Raw genomic sequence first — 20108 nt, 5'->3', positions numbered from 1 at the left:
CTAACCCTAACCCTAACCCTAACCCTAACCCTAACCCTAACCCTAACCCTAACCCTAACCCTAACCCTAACCCTCTTTCGACCGCTGTGCAGAGGGGACGGGCAGACCAAAAACTGCATATATGTCATCCTCTGCCAGCGTTGCCACATCATGTATGTTGGGGAAACGGGCAACACCATCGCCACCCGTTTCCACCAGCACAAACACAATATCGTCCGGCGGAAGAACACCACCACCTACCTCGTGCAACATTTCATCCGGCACGGGTGGGCTTCTGTCCGGGCGTGTGTGGTCCAGGCCAACTCCAGATGGAGTGTCGCCCAACGGAGGCGGGCGGAACGCCTCTGGATCAACAAACTGGGGACCAGACACCCGGGGGGCCTCAACGAGGCGTGAGTGCGAGCCCGCTGGACCACAGACGGACCGTGCACACCCTTCTTTTTTATTTTTTTATTTTTTCCTTATGCCTAAACCTAACCCTAACCCTAATCCTAACCCCACCCCCAACCCTAGCCCTAACCCTAACCAACTCTTTTCTTTATGCCTAACCCTAACCCTAATCCTAAACCTAACCCTAACCCTAACCCTAACCCTAACCCTAATCCTAACCCTAACCCTAACCCTAACCCCAACCCCAACCCTAACCCTAACCCTAACCCTAATCCTAACCCTAACCCTAACCCTAACCCTAACCCCAACCCCAACCCTAACCCTAACCCTAACCCTAACCCCTAACCCTAACCTTAACCCCCAACACCTAACCCTAACCCTAACCCTAACCCTAACCCTTACCCTAACCCTAACCCTAACCCTAACCCTAACCCTAACCCTAACCCTAACCCTCTATTTGGCGTCGTCTGATGCGGTGTGGGCTCTGATTTTTTCAGACACATCCTAAAATAGGGGTCAGAGGTCACAGACACCGGGGATTTATCTGGATGTTATTTATGAAATACTTACCTGGATTTGTTTGCAGTGATATACTTACCTGTATTTGTTTGCCGTGACCTTTTACCTGCGGCTGGTTTGCTGTGATTATTTGTTTTGTGTGCAGTGATTACCCATGAATATTTATTTTGATATTTTTTGGAATGATTTGTGTAGCACCAGATATTTCCCTTGGTGATCAGTGGAGTGACTGATGACTGCAGGTGTGAGCAATTGCCCCGCCCCCTGCAGCACTCAAATAAAACCTCCTCCTGCCAATTGCTCCATTTGGCCTCCAGCTGATGAGGGGACATCATGCTGTTGAGAGTAAAAAAATGTTGAAGCTCAGACAATACATGCCTGAAGAGGCCAAAGAAGGCCGAAACGCGTCGCATGTTGAAAATTGTATCAGTGGTTGATGTGTCTGACACCGCGTTCGATGGTGTCCATTTGGGGTCCCTGGGGGGTGTGCGTCTGGTGGGGTGTCACTGGGCAGACCGTTGATGGACAGTGCCTAGCCCCTCCCCCTAACCCTAACCCTAACCCTAACCCTAATTCCTAACCCTAACCCCCAACACCTAACCCTAACCCTAACCCTAACCCCAACCCTAACCCCAACCCTAACCCTAACCCTAACCCTAACCCTAACCCCTAACCCCTAACCCCTAACCCTAACCCTAACCCTAACCCCAACCCCAACCCCAACCCTAACCCTAACCCTAACCCCCTAACCCTAACCCTAACCCTGGGTTTTACCAACTTTAACCCTAACCCTAACCCCCTAACCCTAACCCCAACCCTAACCCCTAACCCTAACCCTCTAACCCTAACCCTAACCCAACCCTAACCCTAGCCTTAACCCCAACCCCAACCCTAGCCCTAACCAACTATTTTACTTTATCCCTAACCCTAACCCTAATCCTAATCATAACCCTAATCCTAACACTAATTCTAACCCTAGCCCTAACCCTAAACCTAATCCTAACCCCAACCCCAACCCCAACCCTAACCCAACCCTAACCCCAACCCTAACCCAACCCTAACCTTAACCTTAACCTCAACCTCAACCCCAACCCTAACCCCAACCCCAACCCTAACCCTAAACCATAACCCTAACCCTATCGCGATTGTTGACTACAAATACACACACCATGAATTGATTAACGTGTTACAAGTGTAAAAACTTATTGGGGTGTTACCATTTAGTGGTCAATTGTAGGGAATATGTACTGTACTGTGCAATCTACTAGTAAAAGTCTCAATCAATCAATCAATCAAAACAGCAAAATAACTCGCTGGAGTTGTAGTTGCTCAGCCTTAGGAAAACACTACCCTCTAGCGTTCAGTCACAAAATTGCACGCCAAGCGGGCAACCCAGGTGGAGAGCTATACAGGGTGTGTGTATCTTGGAGCTGTAGTCCGGCTCCACGGGACTCAAACATGATCTATGGTCATCTGGATCAATATGTTTTATACATGAATGCAGTTATTCAGGATACTACATCAGACATGTTTTTTTCATGCGGGCCACAAGTTTTTTTTTTTTTTTTTTCAAGTTTTTTTAATTGAACAACAAACATACATTTACAATTGACACAAAAGTTAAGGCACTTTCAACATCAAGGAAAGAAAACAAAAGCAAATACAGATAGAGTATTAAATATTAATACATAATAATAATACAAAATATGGGAAAAAAAGACAAAAAGGGCTACCTAAATCACTTTAAATGTTTTTATCAGAGATATCAATTTAAGGGCTTTTGTACTCTTGATCAGTGTTGGGTTGGTTACTGAAAACCAGTAACCAGTTACAGTTATTAGTTACTTTATTTCAAAAGTAACTCAGTTACTAACTCAGTTACTTACACCAAAAAGTAATGCATTACTGTGAAAAGTAACTATTTAGTTACTTCTCCCCCCCCCCCCCCCTTTTTTTTTTTTAAGGCTCCCATTAATGCCCTTTTAGCCTTCATTTCAGTACTGTTATTGCACTGGAGAATAATACAATGTGTTGATCAACTTGACATGCATTTGCATCACTGAACTCTGCTAAGCAATGTGCTCTACATACAACACACAAAGACAAAAATATGTTTCAATTGACAAAACTATTTTAAATAGCTGCAACATAATGGCACTTTAACTTTAAGTAGATAGGATCTTTGATCCAAGACACAACTTACATTTGACTAAAATGTTATTTTCTTTGTGCTCGACAAAAGAAAAGTATTGAGAATGTCTCCATGTTAAGAAACTCGACTTCTGGCTTCGCCATGATGTCTTGTTAGTTGTTATGAGAGTAGCATATGTGTGTGTGTGTGTGGCCCTTTAAGATATCACCTTACATGCTGTGAGGTGAGTGACCTCAGTGAGTGAGTGGGCGAGAGAGGTGAGGGAACGGCGACAGTGAGTGCGTGCAGGTGCTCTAACTTGGTGGATGGCTGTGTCCAATAAAGTCACAAAGTTGCAACAAACCGCCGGCCTCGTCATTCACCCTCAGCTGTAAAGACCCACTTCCGGGTAAAGTAAAGGTTGTTAGCCCCGAAGTACATAGGCCCTGGAGGAACGTCTCCCCTGCGCCCCTCAACTACGGCATGGGAGCCCCCCCCACCCGCCCCCACCCACACAAAGCACGCCTTTTCTTTTCCTTGTGACACAGAAGGACGACACCGCAGCGCTCCAATAAAACACACTCAGATCTTCTGTTTCTGGTCGATACTACAAAAAAACTAACGTAAAATAACGCAGTAACGCATCATGTAGTAACGGTAACGGAGTTACTGAATATAGCACTTTTCTCTAGTGACTCAAAGCACTTTTACATAGTGAAAGCCAATATCTAAGTTACATTTAAACCAGTGTGGGTGGCACTGGGAGCAGGTGGGTAAAGTGACTTGCCCAAGGACACAACAGCAGTGACTAGGATGGAAGCAGGGGATCGAACCCTCAAGTTGCTGGCACCAACCGAGCTATACCGCCCCATTGACATCCTCTACAGCTCAACACATAACACAGCCATCAACCTCCATGTTCAATTTAAGTTAAAAAAAAAAAAATCCTTTGAAGGATATATTCCATTAATTAAATTGTAGTTCTTTAATTTTGGGAAGAATTGGGTATGTAATATATCTTGTCCTTATTTTCCTTAGCTCAACTTTTTGTAAACTCCTTCAGGATATATTGTCTATGAACTGTGTCAGGAAAATATTCTTTCACTAAAACTGCCCTCATTTATTAGTCAGAGGAGTTAAAGTTACATATAAAGTTACATGATACCTAACCCTAACGTTTGGTATCATTATCATTACAGAACAAATATACTTATTTAAAGTGTCTATATTTTCCACAATTACCAATTGTATTGAATAAAAATAGCACGTCGGAATGAGGAGTTAGTTTGGCGTTGATGCTTGTCACTCACCAATGCGTACGTGTACATACACAAAAACAGTGCATTATTTTAAATATTTATTTTGTGTGTGGTTAATTTATTTGTTTAAACCTGTCCTGTACATCAAAATAAGCAATTCTTATGTAAGACAAGAACACGTGTTTTTTTTTAATGCATTCTAAATCGTAAATACACACTAGTAAGAGTCAGCCAACAATAGAGTCCGTGTGAGTCGCTCTAATCCGCTTATAAAGCGCTCTAAAAACATCCAAAAACCTCTATCAAGATTTTATATACTCGCTGTAAGTATATATGGAATGTACTAACATTCATAATAACATGTAATATTTATGTATTTTGTTCATTTTAAGCATACGGCGGAGTATTAATTTCACAGATGCATCACAGCGTTCACTTTTCCCTTCAACAACACTACTACTCATGGCAGACTTCATGAGAGACAACAAAGACTACTTTGGGACAAACGATGATCCATAAACTTATATTTTTGAGCCTGAGCACAAGGAGGATGAGCTACAAGTTTTAAAAGCTGCGTGCTAAACAGATGCAGCTTTAGTGAAACACTAAGCATAATATATTGTTTCACTAAAAACTGCCCTCATATATTTGTTGGAACATTTTTCATCACAGAAATGAACATCCTCAATATTAAGGTTTCTCTGACAAGGAGTAGTATTTGAACATAAAACATCTTGAGATGCAATTGTTGATGACTGAAGTGTTGATATCAACTAAACCTACCCCCCCCCCCCCCCTCCACATCCCACACCCCGGATTGTAAATAATGTAAATAATTCAATGTGTACTGTGCAATCAACTAATAAAAGTTTCAATCAATCAATCAATCAATCCAACACTAAATGGTCCCTAGTGTGTGAATGTGAGTGTGAATGTTGTCTAGACGTCTATCTGTGTTGGCCCTGCGATGAGGTGGCGACTTGTCCAGGGTGTACCCCGCCTTCCGCCCGATTGTAGCTGAAATAGGCTCCAGCGCCCCCCACCACACCGAAGGGAATACGCGGTAGAAAATGGATGGATGGACATCTTGAGTCACCATAGATCATACTTGCCAACCCTCCCGGATTTTCCGGGAGACTACCGAAATTCAGCGCCACTCCCGAAAACCTCCCGGGACAAATTTTCTCCCAAAAATCTCCCGAAATTCAGGCGGACTCAGGTCCTCCACTATATAAAAAAGCGTACCTGCCCAATCACGTTATAACTGTACAATGATGGAGGGCGAGTTCTTGATTTCTTATGTGGGTTTATTGTTAGGCAGTTTCATTAACGTCCTCCCAGCGTGGCAACAACACACAACAACAGCAGTCACTTTTTTGTATACCGTAAAGCAGTTTGTCTGCCGTAAACAGCAATGTTGTGACACTCTTAAACAGGACAATACTGCCATCTAGTGCATTTGATGAAAGCCCTTTTGTGCGTGCCACACATCAATGCATCATCAGAGAGGGTGTTCAGCATGGTTCGAAAAATAGTGACAGAGAATAGAACAAGGATGGACAATTCAACCCTTAACTCAACAATGACTAGATGAGTGTTATGTGTGTGTATATGTGTAAATAAATGAACACTCAAATTCAAGTATTTATTTTATATATATATATATATATATATATATATATATATATATATATATATATATATATATATATATATATATATAGCTAGAATTCACTGAACGTCAAGTATTTCTTTTATATATATATATATATATATGAAATACTTGACTTGGTGAATTCTAGCTGTAAATATACTCCTCCCCTTTTAGCCACGCCCCCAACCACGCCCCCGTTCCACCCCGACCACGCCCACCCCCACCTCCCGAAATCGGAGGTCTCAAGGTTGGCAAGTATGCCATAGATTTTTAAGTTAAAGTAGCAATGATTGTCACACACACACTAGGTGTGGTGAAATTTGTCCTCTGCATTTGACCCATCACCTTGTTCACCCCCTGGGAGGTGAGGGGAGCAGTGGGCATCAGCGGTGCTGCGCCCGGGAATCATTTTTGGTGATTTGGTGAGGATAGAGGGATTGCTTTGAAACAGACTTTTTTAACAACAACATTGACATTTTTTATAAATGTTTTTCATACGAAAACAAACTGCCACAACTGTGGGCCAACTCGTTGTCTTGTATTTAAATGGTAACTTCCGGTTCTGTTGTCGGAATGTGGAAAAAAAAAACCTACCGAAAGAACATCGTACTATTACTTTTTTTTAAATCATTTTTTATGTCACAATATTGTTCCGTTTTTTCCGTATTGGCCCTCTGAATAGGGGTCGTCACTCAGCATGAAAGGAATTACTCGCACTGCACTCTTTTGCTTGTTTTATTTGGTACTATTGCAGAAACAGTAGCAGCAGAAGCAGGTAATAACCTACAAGTAAACATGAACATAAAACAATGTATCTATCTTGAATCATCATAATGTAAATAATAAACATGAATTCATCAACTGAACCATAATGTTGTCAACCATGATATGACATATTATCAATCACTGTGATTTTATCCTAACTTATTAATTTTAGCATTACATTTTATTATCACCATTAATTTATGTCATATAATGTTTTAAATGTGATCAGAATTATTTATAATGTCTCTATGGTTCATGGACAATCATATTAAAAAGACATGTTTGAGGCCCACATTCCACATATGAGCAGAACTACATCAAAGAACTACAAATCCCATCAGCCAAACCAGGAAGTAAAGTGCCGGTATTTTTAACTCAAACCTTCGAAATGCAGCTGGACACACGCAACGTGACAACAATCTAATCCAGCAGATTTCAATCCACACATTACTGTTCATTTTGCCAATGTCGTTCAAAGACTAAATAGTGAGTGTTTGCCCTGGTTGTGACGCAGCAAGTCCGCCGCACAACAAGCGCTGCGGACACACAACAAACAGAAAAGCAAGGAAGCAGGCAAGCATGGAATTGAAACAATAATTGAGCTGATCTAACAAAGCAAAGCGGACATAACAAAATGAGAGTACCAGTGAGGTATGCTGGTGATGAAGCACGCTGTTTTTACAAACGAAACAATGACGCCATTTTTAAAGCTACCGACATGGTCACCTGTCAGTGGAAGCCCCGCCCATCTTAAAGTCCCAGGTAAGTCCGCCATAAATACATATACACATAACAAATACACATATTAAATCCAATACTACTAAATGCAATTACAACAAAATTTAAGAAATCCATTGTTTATCGTTTTATTTTTGTGGGTAACTTCCGGTGTCGTCATAAAAACGAAGCATGCGCAATGCGGTACAAAATGTCGGCTGTCGTTCTGAAGTAGCATTTCGCATGTAGCATAATAATGTCCTAAAGCCGTTTAGACGATTATTTAGTGCTCTCCGTTGCCAGAATGTCTTCTCAGGACTTGATTGGACCTGCACTGCCCCCAGAGTTAAGCAAGACTGAAGATTCCGATGACGAACGCGACTGTGAGTGTTCGTAAGACCTCGTCCAGAAACCTGGGTGAAGTTGTCCGTTGTAACGATTTATGTGGGCTGGGTTTGAATTATACATCGTTAATAAAACCAAAACTATAATAGTTAGACACATTTGTATGCAGCACAAACGTAGGAAAATGTATTGTAGAATAACTTAAACAACATAACGGCACAAACCATTGGCACTAGGTGTGGGGTGCAACTACACACAGGTCTTCTACCTAGGGCTGGGCGATATGGCCTTTTTTAATACCTCCATATTTTTAGGCTATGTCACGATACACCATATATATCTCTCGATATTTTGCCTTAGCCTTGAATGAACACTTGATGCATATAATCACAGCAGTATGATGTGTCTACAAACCCCGTTTCCATATGAGTTGGGAAATTGTGTTATATGTAAATATAAACGGAATACAATGATTTGCAAATCATTTTCAACCCATATTCAGTTGAATATGCTACAAAGACAACATATTTGATGTTCAAACTCATAAACTTTTTTTTTTTGCTAATAATAATTAACTTAGAATTTCATGGCTGCAACACGTGACAAAGTAGTTGGGAAAGGGCATGTTCACCACTGTGTTTCATGGCCTTTCCTTTTAACAACACTCAGTAAACGTTTGGGAACTGAGGAGACACATTTTTGAAGCTTCTCAGGTGGAATTCTTTCCCATTCTTGCTTGATGTACTTAAGTTTTCAACAGTCCGGGGGTCTACGTTGTGCTATTTTAGGCTTCATAATGCGCCACACATTTTCAATGGGACACAGGTCTGGACTCCAGGCAGGCCAGTCTAATACCCGCACTCTTTTACCATGAAGCCACGTTGATGTAACACATGGCTTGGCATTGTCTTGCTGAAATAAGCAGGGGCGTCCATGGTAACGTTGCTTGGATGGCAACATATGTTGCTCCAAAACCTGTAAGTACCTTTCAGCATTAATGGTGCCTTCACAGATGTGTAAGTTACCCATGTCTTGGGCACTAATACACCCCCATACCATCACACATGCTGCCTTTTACACTTTGCGCCTAGAACAATCCGGATGGTTCTTTTCCTCTTTGGTCCGGAGGACACGACGTCCACAGTTTCCAAAAACAATTTGAAATGTGGACTCGTCAGACCACAGAACACTTTTCCACTTTGCATCAGTCCATCTTAGATGAGCTCAGGCCCAGCGAAGCCGACGGCGTTTCTGGGTGTTGTTGATAAACGGTTTTTGCCTTGCATAGGAGAGTTTTAACTTGCACTTAAAGATGTAGCGACCAACTGTAGTTACAGACAGTGGGTTTCTGAAGTGTTCCTGAGCCAATGTGGTGATATCCTTTACACACTGATGTCGCTTGTTGATGCAGTACAGCCTGAGGGATGGAAGGTCACGGGCTTAGCTGCTTACGTGCAGTGATTTCTCCAGATTCTCTGAACCCTTTGATGATATTACGGACCGTAGATGGTGAAATCCCTAAATTCTTTGCAATAGCTGCTTGAGAAAGGTTTTTCTTAAACTGTTCAACAATTTGCTCACGCATTTGTTGACAAAGTGGTGACCCTCGCCCCATCCTTGTTTGTGAATGACTGAGCATTTCATGGAATCTACTTTTATACCCAATCATGGCACCCACCTGTTCCCAATTTGCCTGTTCACCTGTGGGATGTTCCAAATAAGTCTTTGATGAGCATTCCTCAACTTTATCAGTATTTATTGCCACCTTTCCCAACTTCTTTGTCACGTGTTGCTGGCATCAAATTGTAAAGTTAATGATCATTTGCAACAAAAAAAATGTTTATCAGTTTGAACATCAAATATGTTGTCTTTGTAGCATATTCAACTGAATATGGCTTGAAAAGGATTTGCAAATCATTGTATTCCGTTTATATTTACATCTAACACAATTTCCCAGCTCATATGGAAACGGGGTTTGTACATTAAAGCATTCTTCTTCATACTGCATTAATATATGCTCTTTTTTTTTAACTTTCATGCAGAGAGGGAAATCACAACTAAGTCAATTTAGCAAAAGTGTATTTATTAAAGAGTTATTAAGCAGTGGCACAAACATTCATGTCATTTCCAAAACAGAAAGTGCAAGATTGTCAGAGACATTTTAAAACAAGCTATTAGTGCACTTTTGTGCATGATGTCACTAAGATGACATATCAAAACAACACTAAATTAAAGTGCACTTTTTGTACAGAACGCCACTACAATAGTTAAAACAAATAAAGTGCACTTTTGTGCATGATGTCACACAAGATATTTCAAAAACTGTCAAATAAAAATGAGCTGCATTATAGGAAATCAAATAGTGTATGTCCTTCGCTATGTGGTAGGTTCCTGCGGACGTTATCTCCTTCTGTTGTTGTTTTTTTTTTCATACAGTGTTGATCTGGAAAATGTTGCTTCGGCATTTTGTGGGTGTGGCACCGAACGGAGATGTTGACATGCGGAGTTTCAAGCACTCTTCATTCTCTAGTGGGTGACTTTTCAAATGATGCTAAAAATTAGCAGTGCTGCTACTTTTTGTAGCAACGCTTTTGCCGCATACTTGACATATTACGGTTGTCTGTTCAACATCTTCCCGCTTGAAGCCAAACCGCCGCCAGACGATGGACCATGTGCTGTTTTTCTTGGGAAATAATTCTTCCTCCATATGTTACCAGATTCGCACCTTCTCTCTCTCGTATTACCACTCGCAACGCACCGTCAGCATCACAGCTAATGTTACCCATGTAGCTACCTCTCTGCTCGGGGAGGGCGTGTGACGTTGCACGCGTGACGTATGTAAGAAGGTGCGCTTGTTTATGTCTCTGTGAGAAGGAGAGACAAGAAAGAGTGGGAAACGCATGCAATGTAATGCCCGCAGCTAAAAGCAACTGTGTGAGAACATATACTCGAATATCACGATATAGTCATTTTCTATATTGCACAGAGACAAACCCGCGATATATCGATATATCGCCCAGCCCTACTCCACACGCTGTAAGTCTTTGCTGTTGTCCAGCATTCTATTTTTGTTTACTTTGTAGCCAGTTCAGTTTTACATTTGTTTTGCATAGCCATCCCTATGCTTCATTGCCTTTTCCTTTCCGTTTTGTTCATTTTTTGGGTTTAAGCGTTTCATACCTTTTTACCTGCACGCCGTCTCCCGCTGTGCTCTGCAAGTTGGGGTCACAACAAACCATCCTCGACGCATTCCGACTTCTACAAAGCAATGAACTACCTGCTGCCACCTACTGACGTGGAGTATTACATGGTTACCCTGTCGAGCTCTATACAGCACAGACACTAGACAATAGCACATTATTTGCAGATAATTATTGATTTGCAAAAATATTTTATGGACCAATTAGGCGAAGTTGCATCATTTCCCCCGGCGCACCAGACAATATCGTGCCGCGGCACAGTGGTTGAAAAACACTGTTCTACCACACAGTAGAACTGTTCTAAAGCTAAACTTTGCTCTTCACTTTTGTCTGTTTTCTCATTTCATTTGTCAGTTGCCGGTCCTGCTTTGCCCCCTGGTTACAAACGAGGAGAACCTTCCAGCTCCTCGGATGAAAGTGAGGACGTGGTGTTCAAAAGAGTGAAGACGGAACACAAACATGCAGAGTATGTCACAAAGACCACGAGATACATAAAAAAAAAACATCAACATGAACAAAAGTTTGTCATCTGAGCAGGATGGAGAAGACAAAGACTGAAGACAACGATGACGACGGCTTTTTTGGGCCGGCTTTACCACCAGGTTTTAGCAAGAAACCCAGTTCACCAGAGAGGTGAGCAAATTAATCCTCTAGAGGGGAACTGCACATTTTTTTAAGTGTTGGCTGTCATTCACAATCCTTATGTAAGACAAGAACACATATGTCTTTTTTAATGCATTCTATCGTAAATAAATGCGAGCAAGAGTCAGCTAACAATGGAGGCAATGAGAGTCGATCTATTGCACCTATAAAGCCTTCTGAAAAACATACAAAAACCTTCAAGGTTTTATATACACGCTGTAAGTATTTATGTCATGTAGTAACATTCATAATAACATGTAATATATACATGATGTAAGTATATATGTCATGTAGTAATATTCATAACAAGTAATATATGCATGATGTAAGTATATATGTCATGTAGTAACATTCATAATAACATGTAATATATACATGATGTAAGTATATATGTCATGTAGTAATATTCATAACAAGTAATATATGCATGATGTAAGTATATATGTCATGTAGTAACATTCATAATAACATGTAATATATACATGATGTAAGTATATATGTCATGTAGTAACATTCATAATAACATGTAATGTATACATGATGTAAGTATATATGTAATATTCATAACATGTAATATACACATGATGTAAGTATATATGTAATGTAGTAACATTCATAATAACATGTAATATATACATGATGTAAGTATATATGTCATGTAGTAACATTCATAATAACATGTAATATATACATGATGTAAGTATATATGTCATGTAGTAACATTCATAATAACATGTAATATATACATGATGTAAGTATATATGTCATGTAGTAACATTCATAATAACATGTAATGTATACATGATGTAAGTATATATGTAATATTCATAACATGTAATATACACATGATGTAAGTATATATGTAATGTAGTAACATTCATAATAACATGTAATATATACATGATGTAAGTATATATGTCATGTAGTAACATTCATAATAACATGTAATATATACATGATGTAAGTATATATGTCATATAGTAACATTCATAATAACATGTAATATATACATGATGTAAGTATATATGTAATGTAGTAACATTCATAATAACATGTAATATATACATGATGTAAGTATATATGTCATGTAGTAACATTCATAATAACATGTAATATATACATGATGTAAATATATATGTCATGTAGTAACATTCATAATAACATGTAATATATACATGATGTAAGTATATATGTCATGTAGTAACATTCATAATAACATGTAATATATACATGATGTAAGTATATATGTCATGTAGTAACATTCATAATAACATGTAATATTTACATATATTGATCATTTTAAACATACTGCCGTATGCTTAAAATGATCAATATATGTAAATATGTCTGTGAAATTACGGTATTAATTTCACAGACGCACCATAACGTTCGCTTTTTCCTTCAACAACAACAACAAGACTACTAATCATGGCAGATTTGATGAGAGACGACAAAGACTACTTTGGGACACATTATAATCCAGAAACTTCTATTTTTGAGCCTGAATATAAGGAGGATGGTCTACAAGTTTTAGAAGCTGAGTGCTAAACAGATGCAAATTTAGGCAAAAACTAAGCATCATGTAGCAGTATTGCTAAGGGCTAAACAAGATATACAAACATAATAAAACAATCACTTACTGTACAATGTCTGCTATCACTGGGATAAAGACTGATGGGATGTTTGTATCATCCCCTTTACATCATCAATTCATCATAATTCTCACAAAGGGTTAAAAAAAAGAAGTTTTTTTTAATGTCTTTCTGGCCATCTCCGGGTCTAAGTTGGATGTCAAAGTTGACCAACGTGTAGGTTTATGTCCACAACATTCTACTATCCAGGTGAGAGGCATGATTTATCATCTAGATTCAACTTTCACCAACTCTGAGCCGATGCAGCAGCTCAATATGTCAAAATAGCAGCATAAGCTAGTTAGCTCTCTGTGAACACGGCGTCGCTAAAAGTAGTTCCTCTGTGTTAGCGCTTATAATAACAATATCCCTAATACTTGTTAATATTCAGGTCACGGCATGTAAATGGAGTATTGTTGGCGCTTTTTGGATGCTTTTAGAGGGCTTAATGGGCGGAATAGTGTACTCCCATTATCTGCATTGTTAGCCACCTCGTACTTGCCATATTTTACCAATTAGAATGCATAAAAGAAGAAAAATATATGTGTTCTTGTCTTACATAGGGATTATGAATAATGGGTGGAATACATTTAAAAAAAAATTACAGTTCCCCTTAAAGGCATCCTGTGTCCAGGGACTTATATCCTGAATGTGTAAACAATAACAAAAAGGACAAATAATTTTTTTGATAATTAAAAATATATCACTTTGACCAGTGTAGTGTCGACCATATAAGGATATTGTACTTGGTTTCAATACTGTTATTTGCATCGCTCCGCCCACTTTTTGTTTACGTTTAAAAGCTCTAGCTTGTGGTTAGCAGTGTAGCATATTTAGCTATTCCTCGTTACTTACTCGTATGAAACGTAGTTTATTTGCCGCCATGGAGGCGAGGACTGCTGACTTAAAAGTGGCTTTGCAGTTTCACCGTGGAGGACGTTAGCGGCGAGCAAAAATTCTACATTGCGTTGCATAGGTTTGTAGTCATGGGACAGGACAATGAGTTTTCTTTATACAAATGTTTCAATGAAGTTCAAATCAACATTTTCGGCAAAATATCCAATTCCAAGTCCTAATCCGAAGCTTTGACCGTAGATTATGGAAGTGAACATGTTTTATTGCAAGTAACTTAAGTAAACATCGTTGCAAATCTTACCTTATTAAATTCAGAGTGTGTGAGTATTATTAGAAATCAGATGTTTTAAATGCATGGTATTGAGAGCTTTACCAGCGATAATAATAATAATGTGGTAAGTTTGGGGGATGGTGAAATATTCTTTCAGGTCACCTGTGCTGGGACCAGCTTTGCCTCCAGGTTTCCGCCGTGCTGCGTATGATGACCAGGATGACCAGGATGAAGATGGAGAGGATGTACCAGGACCTGCCTTGCCCCCAGGCTACAAGGCGGATCCGTCCAGCAGCGAGGAAGAGGAGGATTTTGTCATCGGACCCATGCCGGCCAAAGGGCCAGTTGAAAACACCGTGGCTCTGGACATTGAACGCAGGGCACAAATGATGAGAGACAAGCTGACTAAAGTTGTGAGTTACAGCTCTCCTAAAAATACATTTTCTCTTCATTAAGTTACTAACTTTGCCTTTAAATTGTACATATGGTAATTGTAAACTACGTTCATTCATGGTCTAGATCAGGGTGTCAAACCGGTTTTTATTGAGGGTCACATCACAGTTATGGCTGCCCTCAGAGGGCAGCATTTAACAGCAAATCATGTGTGAATTTGCCTGTGCATTTGAAGTGTGTGTGTGTGTGTGTGTGTGTGTGTGTGTGTGTGTGTGTGTGTGTGTGTGTGTGTGTGTGTGTGTGTGTGTGTGTGTGTGTGTGTGTGTGTGTGTGTGTGTGTGTGTGTGTGTGTGTGTGTGTGTGTGTGTTCGTGCGTGTGCATATATACATACATGTGTGTGTATATGTATATATATTACGGTATTTTTTATTTTTTTTTCGGAGTGTAAGTCGCACCAGTCGAAAATGCATAATAAAGAAGGGAAAAAACATATATACAGTAAGTCGCATTTTTGGGGGAAATGTATTTGATAAAAGCCAACACCAAGAATAGACATTTGAAAGGCAATTTAAAATAAATGAAGAATAGTGAACAACAGGCTGAATAAGTGTACGTTATATGAGGCATAAATAACCAACTGGTATGTTAACGTAACATATTATGGTAAGAGTCATTCAAATAACTATAACATATAGAACATGCTATACGTTTACCAAACAATCTGTCACTCCTAATCGCTAAATCCCATGAAATCTTATACGTCTAGTCTCTTACGTGAATGAGCGAAATAATATTATTTGATATTTTACGGTAATGTGTTGATAATGTCACACATAATTTGCTCCTGAGTATAAGTCGCACCCCCGGCCAAACTATGAAAAAAACTGCGACTTATAGTCCGAAAAATACGGTAGTTTTTTTACGTACACTAAAAAATATGTATATTTTACAGTAAAAAATTGGTAACTCCGTTAACAAAATGTTACTGTAAAATAGTGTTTTTTAAAATGTATTACGGTTAATGGAAAAACAGTACCACTGTTTTTTACAGGAAAAAACAGGCAGCTTAGTTGCCAGAATTATACTGTAGAATTTATGGTGGGGTTTTTTTGCAACGTATTACAGTAAATGCAAAGACAGTACCACATTTTTGTTTTAATTAATTTTTTTGAAAGTGGTACCGTTTTTCCATTAGCAGCATCATGTAAAAAACACTCTAAAAGTTACAGTAACATTTTTTTTTACCTTAAAATCTTCGGTTGTCGTTTTTATGGTGTATTATCATAAATGGGGAAAAAAAACGGGACCATATTTAACGGTAAAAACTGGCAGCTTAGTTGCCAGAACTCTTAAAAAAAAAAAAAAAAAAAAAAAAAAAAGTTGTACGGTTTTTCAATTTGCAGCAACATGTAAAAAAAACACCCTAAATGTTACGGTAAAATTCGGGTAAAGCTGCCATTTTTTACTTTAAAATCTTTGGTTGTCGTTTTTCACGGTGTATTATTTAAAATGGAAAAAGGTACCGCATTTTTTTTTTTTTTTTTTTTTTTTTAATAATACACCACAAAAACAATAACCAAAGATTTTAAGGTAAAAAAAATGGCAGCTTCACCAGAATTTTACTTTAACATTTAGGGTGTTTTTTTTACATGTTGCTGCAAATGGAAAAACAGTACCACTTTTTTTTTTTCTTCTTTTTTTTCTTCTGGAAACTGAGCTGCCAGTTTTTTTTCGGAAAAAATGTGGTGCAGAATTGACATTGACAATAATTAATTATTGCGTAATCGAGACTACGGCTCCCTGATTTAACCATTGTGTTTTTAGGACACTCCTGAGATGCCAGGCAGAGAGACGTGGATGACGGAGCTCCCACCAGAACTGCAGCACATCGGTCTGGGGGCTCGCACTTTCAAGAAGAAGTCTGGTCCGGAGAAGGGCGACCGCTCAATTTGGACCGATACGCCTGCGGATAGAGAGCGCAAAGCCACGGTAGGATGAGCTCAAAAAATCTTCTGCTTGGCATTGAACGTGTTTGGGCTGGGCGATACGGCTGAAAACCGTATCACGATATTAGTGTTTCATATCGGTCCATATCGATAACTACCGGTATTGATATTTTTATGACCTACGGAAAATAAGGAGCAGGAGAAATAAATAAATAGTGCAAAATGTAAACATGTAGAAACTTGAGAGGAACTATTTTCTGCAGGTTCAGTGGCAGGAAGTTACAGCTGTGCTCTAAAGGGTGAGCGCGGCTAAGGTGGTGTGGTCTGTACATAATGCCTTGCATTATGTACAGACCACACTGGTCTGACTACGGTCCTTTTAGAAAAAATCCAAAAAAGTGAGTTTTCCTTATTTATCCACAATTTTTCACTTTCTCTTCTCACTCCATGCGAAGACTCAACCAAACTTGATAGTTGATACTGTCACCTGATTGGCTGTTAGCGTGTCACTCCCGCTGATCAGTCATCACTTCCTGCGTTGCTCGGTTACCAGGGAGCGAGTGTCTTTGTTCATGCAACCAACCTTGCTTCCATTCTTCCAACGAAAAAGACAAAACATTATAGAACACATATTGTCAGAATAATTGTATCTAAGTTATCACAAAACTTTGTGTTACATTTGAGTTCAGTTCGCCCTGCGAGAGGACAAAAGCTGTCTTTGATCCTACCAAGAAGAAGGCTTGTAAAACTCCACTGTGTAGGATGGGAAGCAACATGAAGGTGTATGTTTCTTTGATGTATTGTAATCCACAGGAAGATATTGTCTTGACCCGAGATCTACAAAGCGGAGAGGAGGCAGGGCCTGACCCCCCTCCAGGCACCTTTTCTTTGAACTGTTTTACGACCTTTTCTTTGAACTGTTTTGTAACCAAAGGCGATGGCTGTTGACGACCCCCCTCCCTTAGAAACAGCTGTTGCCATGTAATCAGGGAAAGTCCAAATAAAAGAGGCGTACAATCTTTCGTCAGAGCGTGGGACGACACTGTGCAAGGGTACAGTGTCTACGCGATTCTCCTCAATTGAGCTAAATTGAATTCTGTCCCTGTTTAATTCCTTGCTTCTTGTCTTGTTTAATAGATGTCATCAGTGTTTGAACCTGACACATATGGTTTAATCGCCCAGGTCTAGCATGATGTAGCATGATTTCAATTGACAAATAATTCTTGTGGAACAACAGGAGCGGCGTGAGAAAAAGAAAAAAGGCGATGCTAAGAAAGACAGCCCCCCGCGAGTGTCTCAGAAGGATCTGGAAACAGCAGAGAAGGTGTCCAAGTATAATGTAAGTCCTCCTATCATCGGCCTTGTTTGGACTGATACATCTCTTCATCTGGTGTACAAGCCCAAACATCAACCTTTTTATTGTGTTTTTTTCAAGAATACAAAACGCTCGGAATCTTTGCTGAGTTTGCATGCAAAGAACCTGAAGGAAAAGGCAAAGGAAGGCGAGGAGCAGCCGGCGGAGAGGCGGGCGTTCGACCGGGAGACCGACCTGCAGGTCAACCGCTTTGACGAAGCGCAGAAGCAGCGGCTGCTGAAGAAATCTCAGGAACTCAACACGCGCTTCTCGCACAGCAAGGATCGGATGTTCCTGTGAGGACAGAGTTATTAAACTAATGAACTCTGATGATCCTGCACAAGACTGCCCAGCCATCACGGTGCAGTCCAACTTTTGTAAGTAAGATGGAGATAGCAGAAGAAGCCAGCCGCAAAATACATTGTTTACTTTTTCAGGACTTGTTGGCAATATGTGAGATGATGATATACGTATGCCTCTAGACCAGGGGTGTCCAAACTTTTACCTCTGACTAATGAAATTTGATATTTGTCATTTTCAAAACCATTAGGGGTCCCCTCAATTTTGGTGAATGGTAAAGAAGTCTCAGTCATTAAAGTGTTAAAAATAAGTCATTTTTGTTGTACTTTCAATACTTAAATATCTTTAAATCAACTTCAGATCTATCAGTTTCCATTGTTTTTTTATACCCTTTTTTTTTTTTTTCCAAAGATAACCTTTTTGTTTTCATGGCCAAAACACAAAAATATTCAATATTTCCCCCAAAACATTTTTTTCAAAATGGAATATTTGATGTGAAGTAATTGAAGCCTTAAATAGGTCAATAACTCACAACAATGCTTTTGATTCATTAACATTTTAAAGCAGACTAAAGGTGTCAAGGCCACACACATAAGTGTTAAAAATAGATCAATATTATTTTTTACTTTTATTGCTCTCTTGATCAAATTCAGATCTAACCGTCGGACAAGTTTCATTATATTTTTGAGCAATGACAGTTTTAAAATATGTTGTGTTAAAAATAAGTCATATATTAATATTGTACTTTACACTTAAATATCTTCAGATCAACTTCAGATCTATCCATTTCCATAGTTTTTTTCTGGTTTGTTTTCTACCCTTTTTTTTCAAAAGATAACCCTGTTTTTTTTCATTGCAAAAACACTAAATATTCAATATTTTTTCCAAAATTAAATATTTGACATGAAGTAATTGAAGCCTTAAACAGGTCAATAACTCATAATAATGCTTTTGATTCATTAAAAGTTAAAAAAGCAGACTAAATGTGTCAAGGCCACACAAGTGTTAAAAATAAATCATAGATCAATATTATTTTTACTTTCAACGCTCTCTTGATCAATTTCAGATCTATCCGTTTCCATCAAGTTATTTTTTTTTGTTTTTTTTCATATATAACCCTTTTTTCATTGCAAAAACACAAAATATTAAATATTTTTCCCCAACACAATGATATCCAAAATTTAATATTTGAAGCCTTAAATAGGACAATAACTCATAATAATGCGTTTGATCCATTAACAGTTAAAAATCAGACTAAAGGTGCCTAGGCCACACACAAAAGTGTTAAAAATAAATCATAGATCAATATGATTTTTACTTTCAACGCTTAATTGATCAACTTCAGATCTATCTGTTTCCATTAATTTTTTTGTTTTATACCCTTTTTAGCCTGTTTTTTTCATTGCAAAAACAAAATATAAAATATTCCCCCCCCCAAAAAAAATTCCAAAATGGAATATTTGATGCCTTAATTGGGTCAATAACTCATGCTTTTCATTCATTAACAGTTAAAAAAAAAAATCAGACTAAAGGTGTCAAGGCCACACACGAGTTTAAAAATAAATCATACATCAATATTATTTTTACTTTTAACGCTCTCCTGATCAACTTCAGATCTATCCGTCGATGACAAGTTTCATTATATTTTTTAGCAATGACAGTTTTAAAGTAAGTTGTGTTATTAAAGTCAATATTGCAACTTTTCCTCGTTTCATTTCACCTCTTTGTTTTTTTA

At 38.8% G+C, this 20108-nt stretch overlaps 2 protein-coding genes across 2 annotated transcripts in view; both read left to right on the top strand.

Moving 5' to 3' along the window:
- The first annotated feature begins 7641 nt into the window (after positions 1-7641).
- Positions 7642-18777, top strand: gpalpp1 (GPALPP motifs containing 1). Its single transcript, XM_061974564.1, has 7 exons — positions 7642-7818; positions 11335-11446; positions 11518-11613; positions 14537-14792; positions 16598-16762; positions 17957-18058; positions 18155-18777. Exons 1-7 carry the CDS (start codon positions 7740-7742, stop codon positions 18371-18373), a joined length of 1029 nt encoding a protein of 342 aa, XP_061830548.1. The 5' UTR covers positions 7642-7739; the 3' UTR covers positions 18374-18777.
- Positions 18314-20108, top strand: part of LOC133615794 (general transcription factor IIF subunit 2-like) — a 20535-nt gene continuing 18740 nt past the window's right edge. The window contains exon 1 of the mRNA XM_061974566.1: positions 18314-18450. Within this exon, the coding sequence (XP_061830550.1) occupies positions 18403-18450 (48 nt within the window). The 5' untranslated portion in view covers positions 18314-18402. The remainder of the gene's footprint in view (positions 18451-20108) is intronic.

The sequence above is a fragment of the Nerophis lumbriciformis genome, linkage group LG15 (genome assembly GCF_033978685.3).
Source record: "Nerophis lumbriciformis linkage group LG15, RoL_Nlum_v2.1, whole genome shotgun sequence".
Classification (NCBI taxonomy): Eukaryota; Metazoa; Chordata; class Actinopteri; order Syngnathiformes; family Syngnathidae; genus Nerophis; species Nerophis lumbriciformis.
The sequence above is the reverse complement of the archived record's forward strand: the minus strand, read 5'-3'. Positions and strand labels throughout refer to the sequence as shown.

Excerpts from the sequence above, each read along its gene's own strand:
- gpalpp1 (XM_061974564.1), top strand. The coding sequence starts at position 7,740 with ATGTCTTCTCAGGACTTGATTGGACCTGCACTGCCCCCAGAGTTAAGC. Across the intron at positions 11,447-11,517 it reads ACGGAACACAAACATGCAGA|GATGGAGAAGACAAAGACTG; the intron begins GTATGTCACAAA and ends TCATCTGAGCAG. Across the intron at positions 14,793-16,597 it reads GAGACAAGCTGACTAAAGTT|GACACTCCTGAGATGCCAGG; the intron begins GTGAGTTACAGC and ends TTGTGTTTTTAG.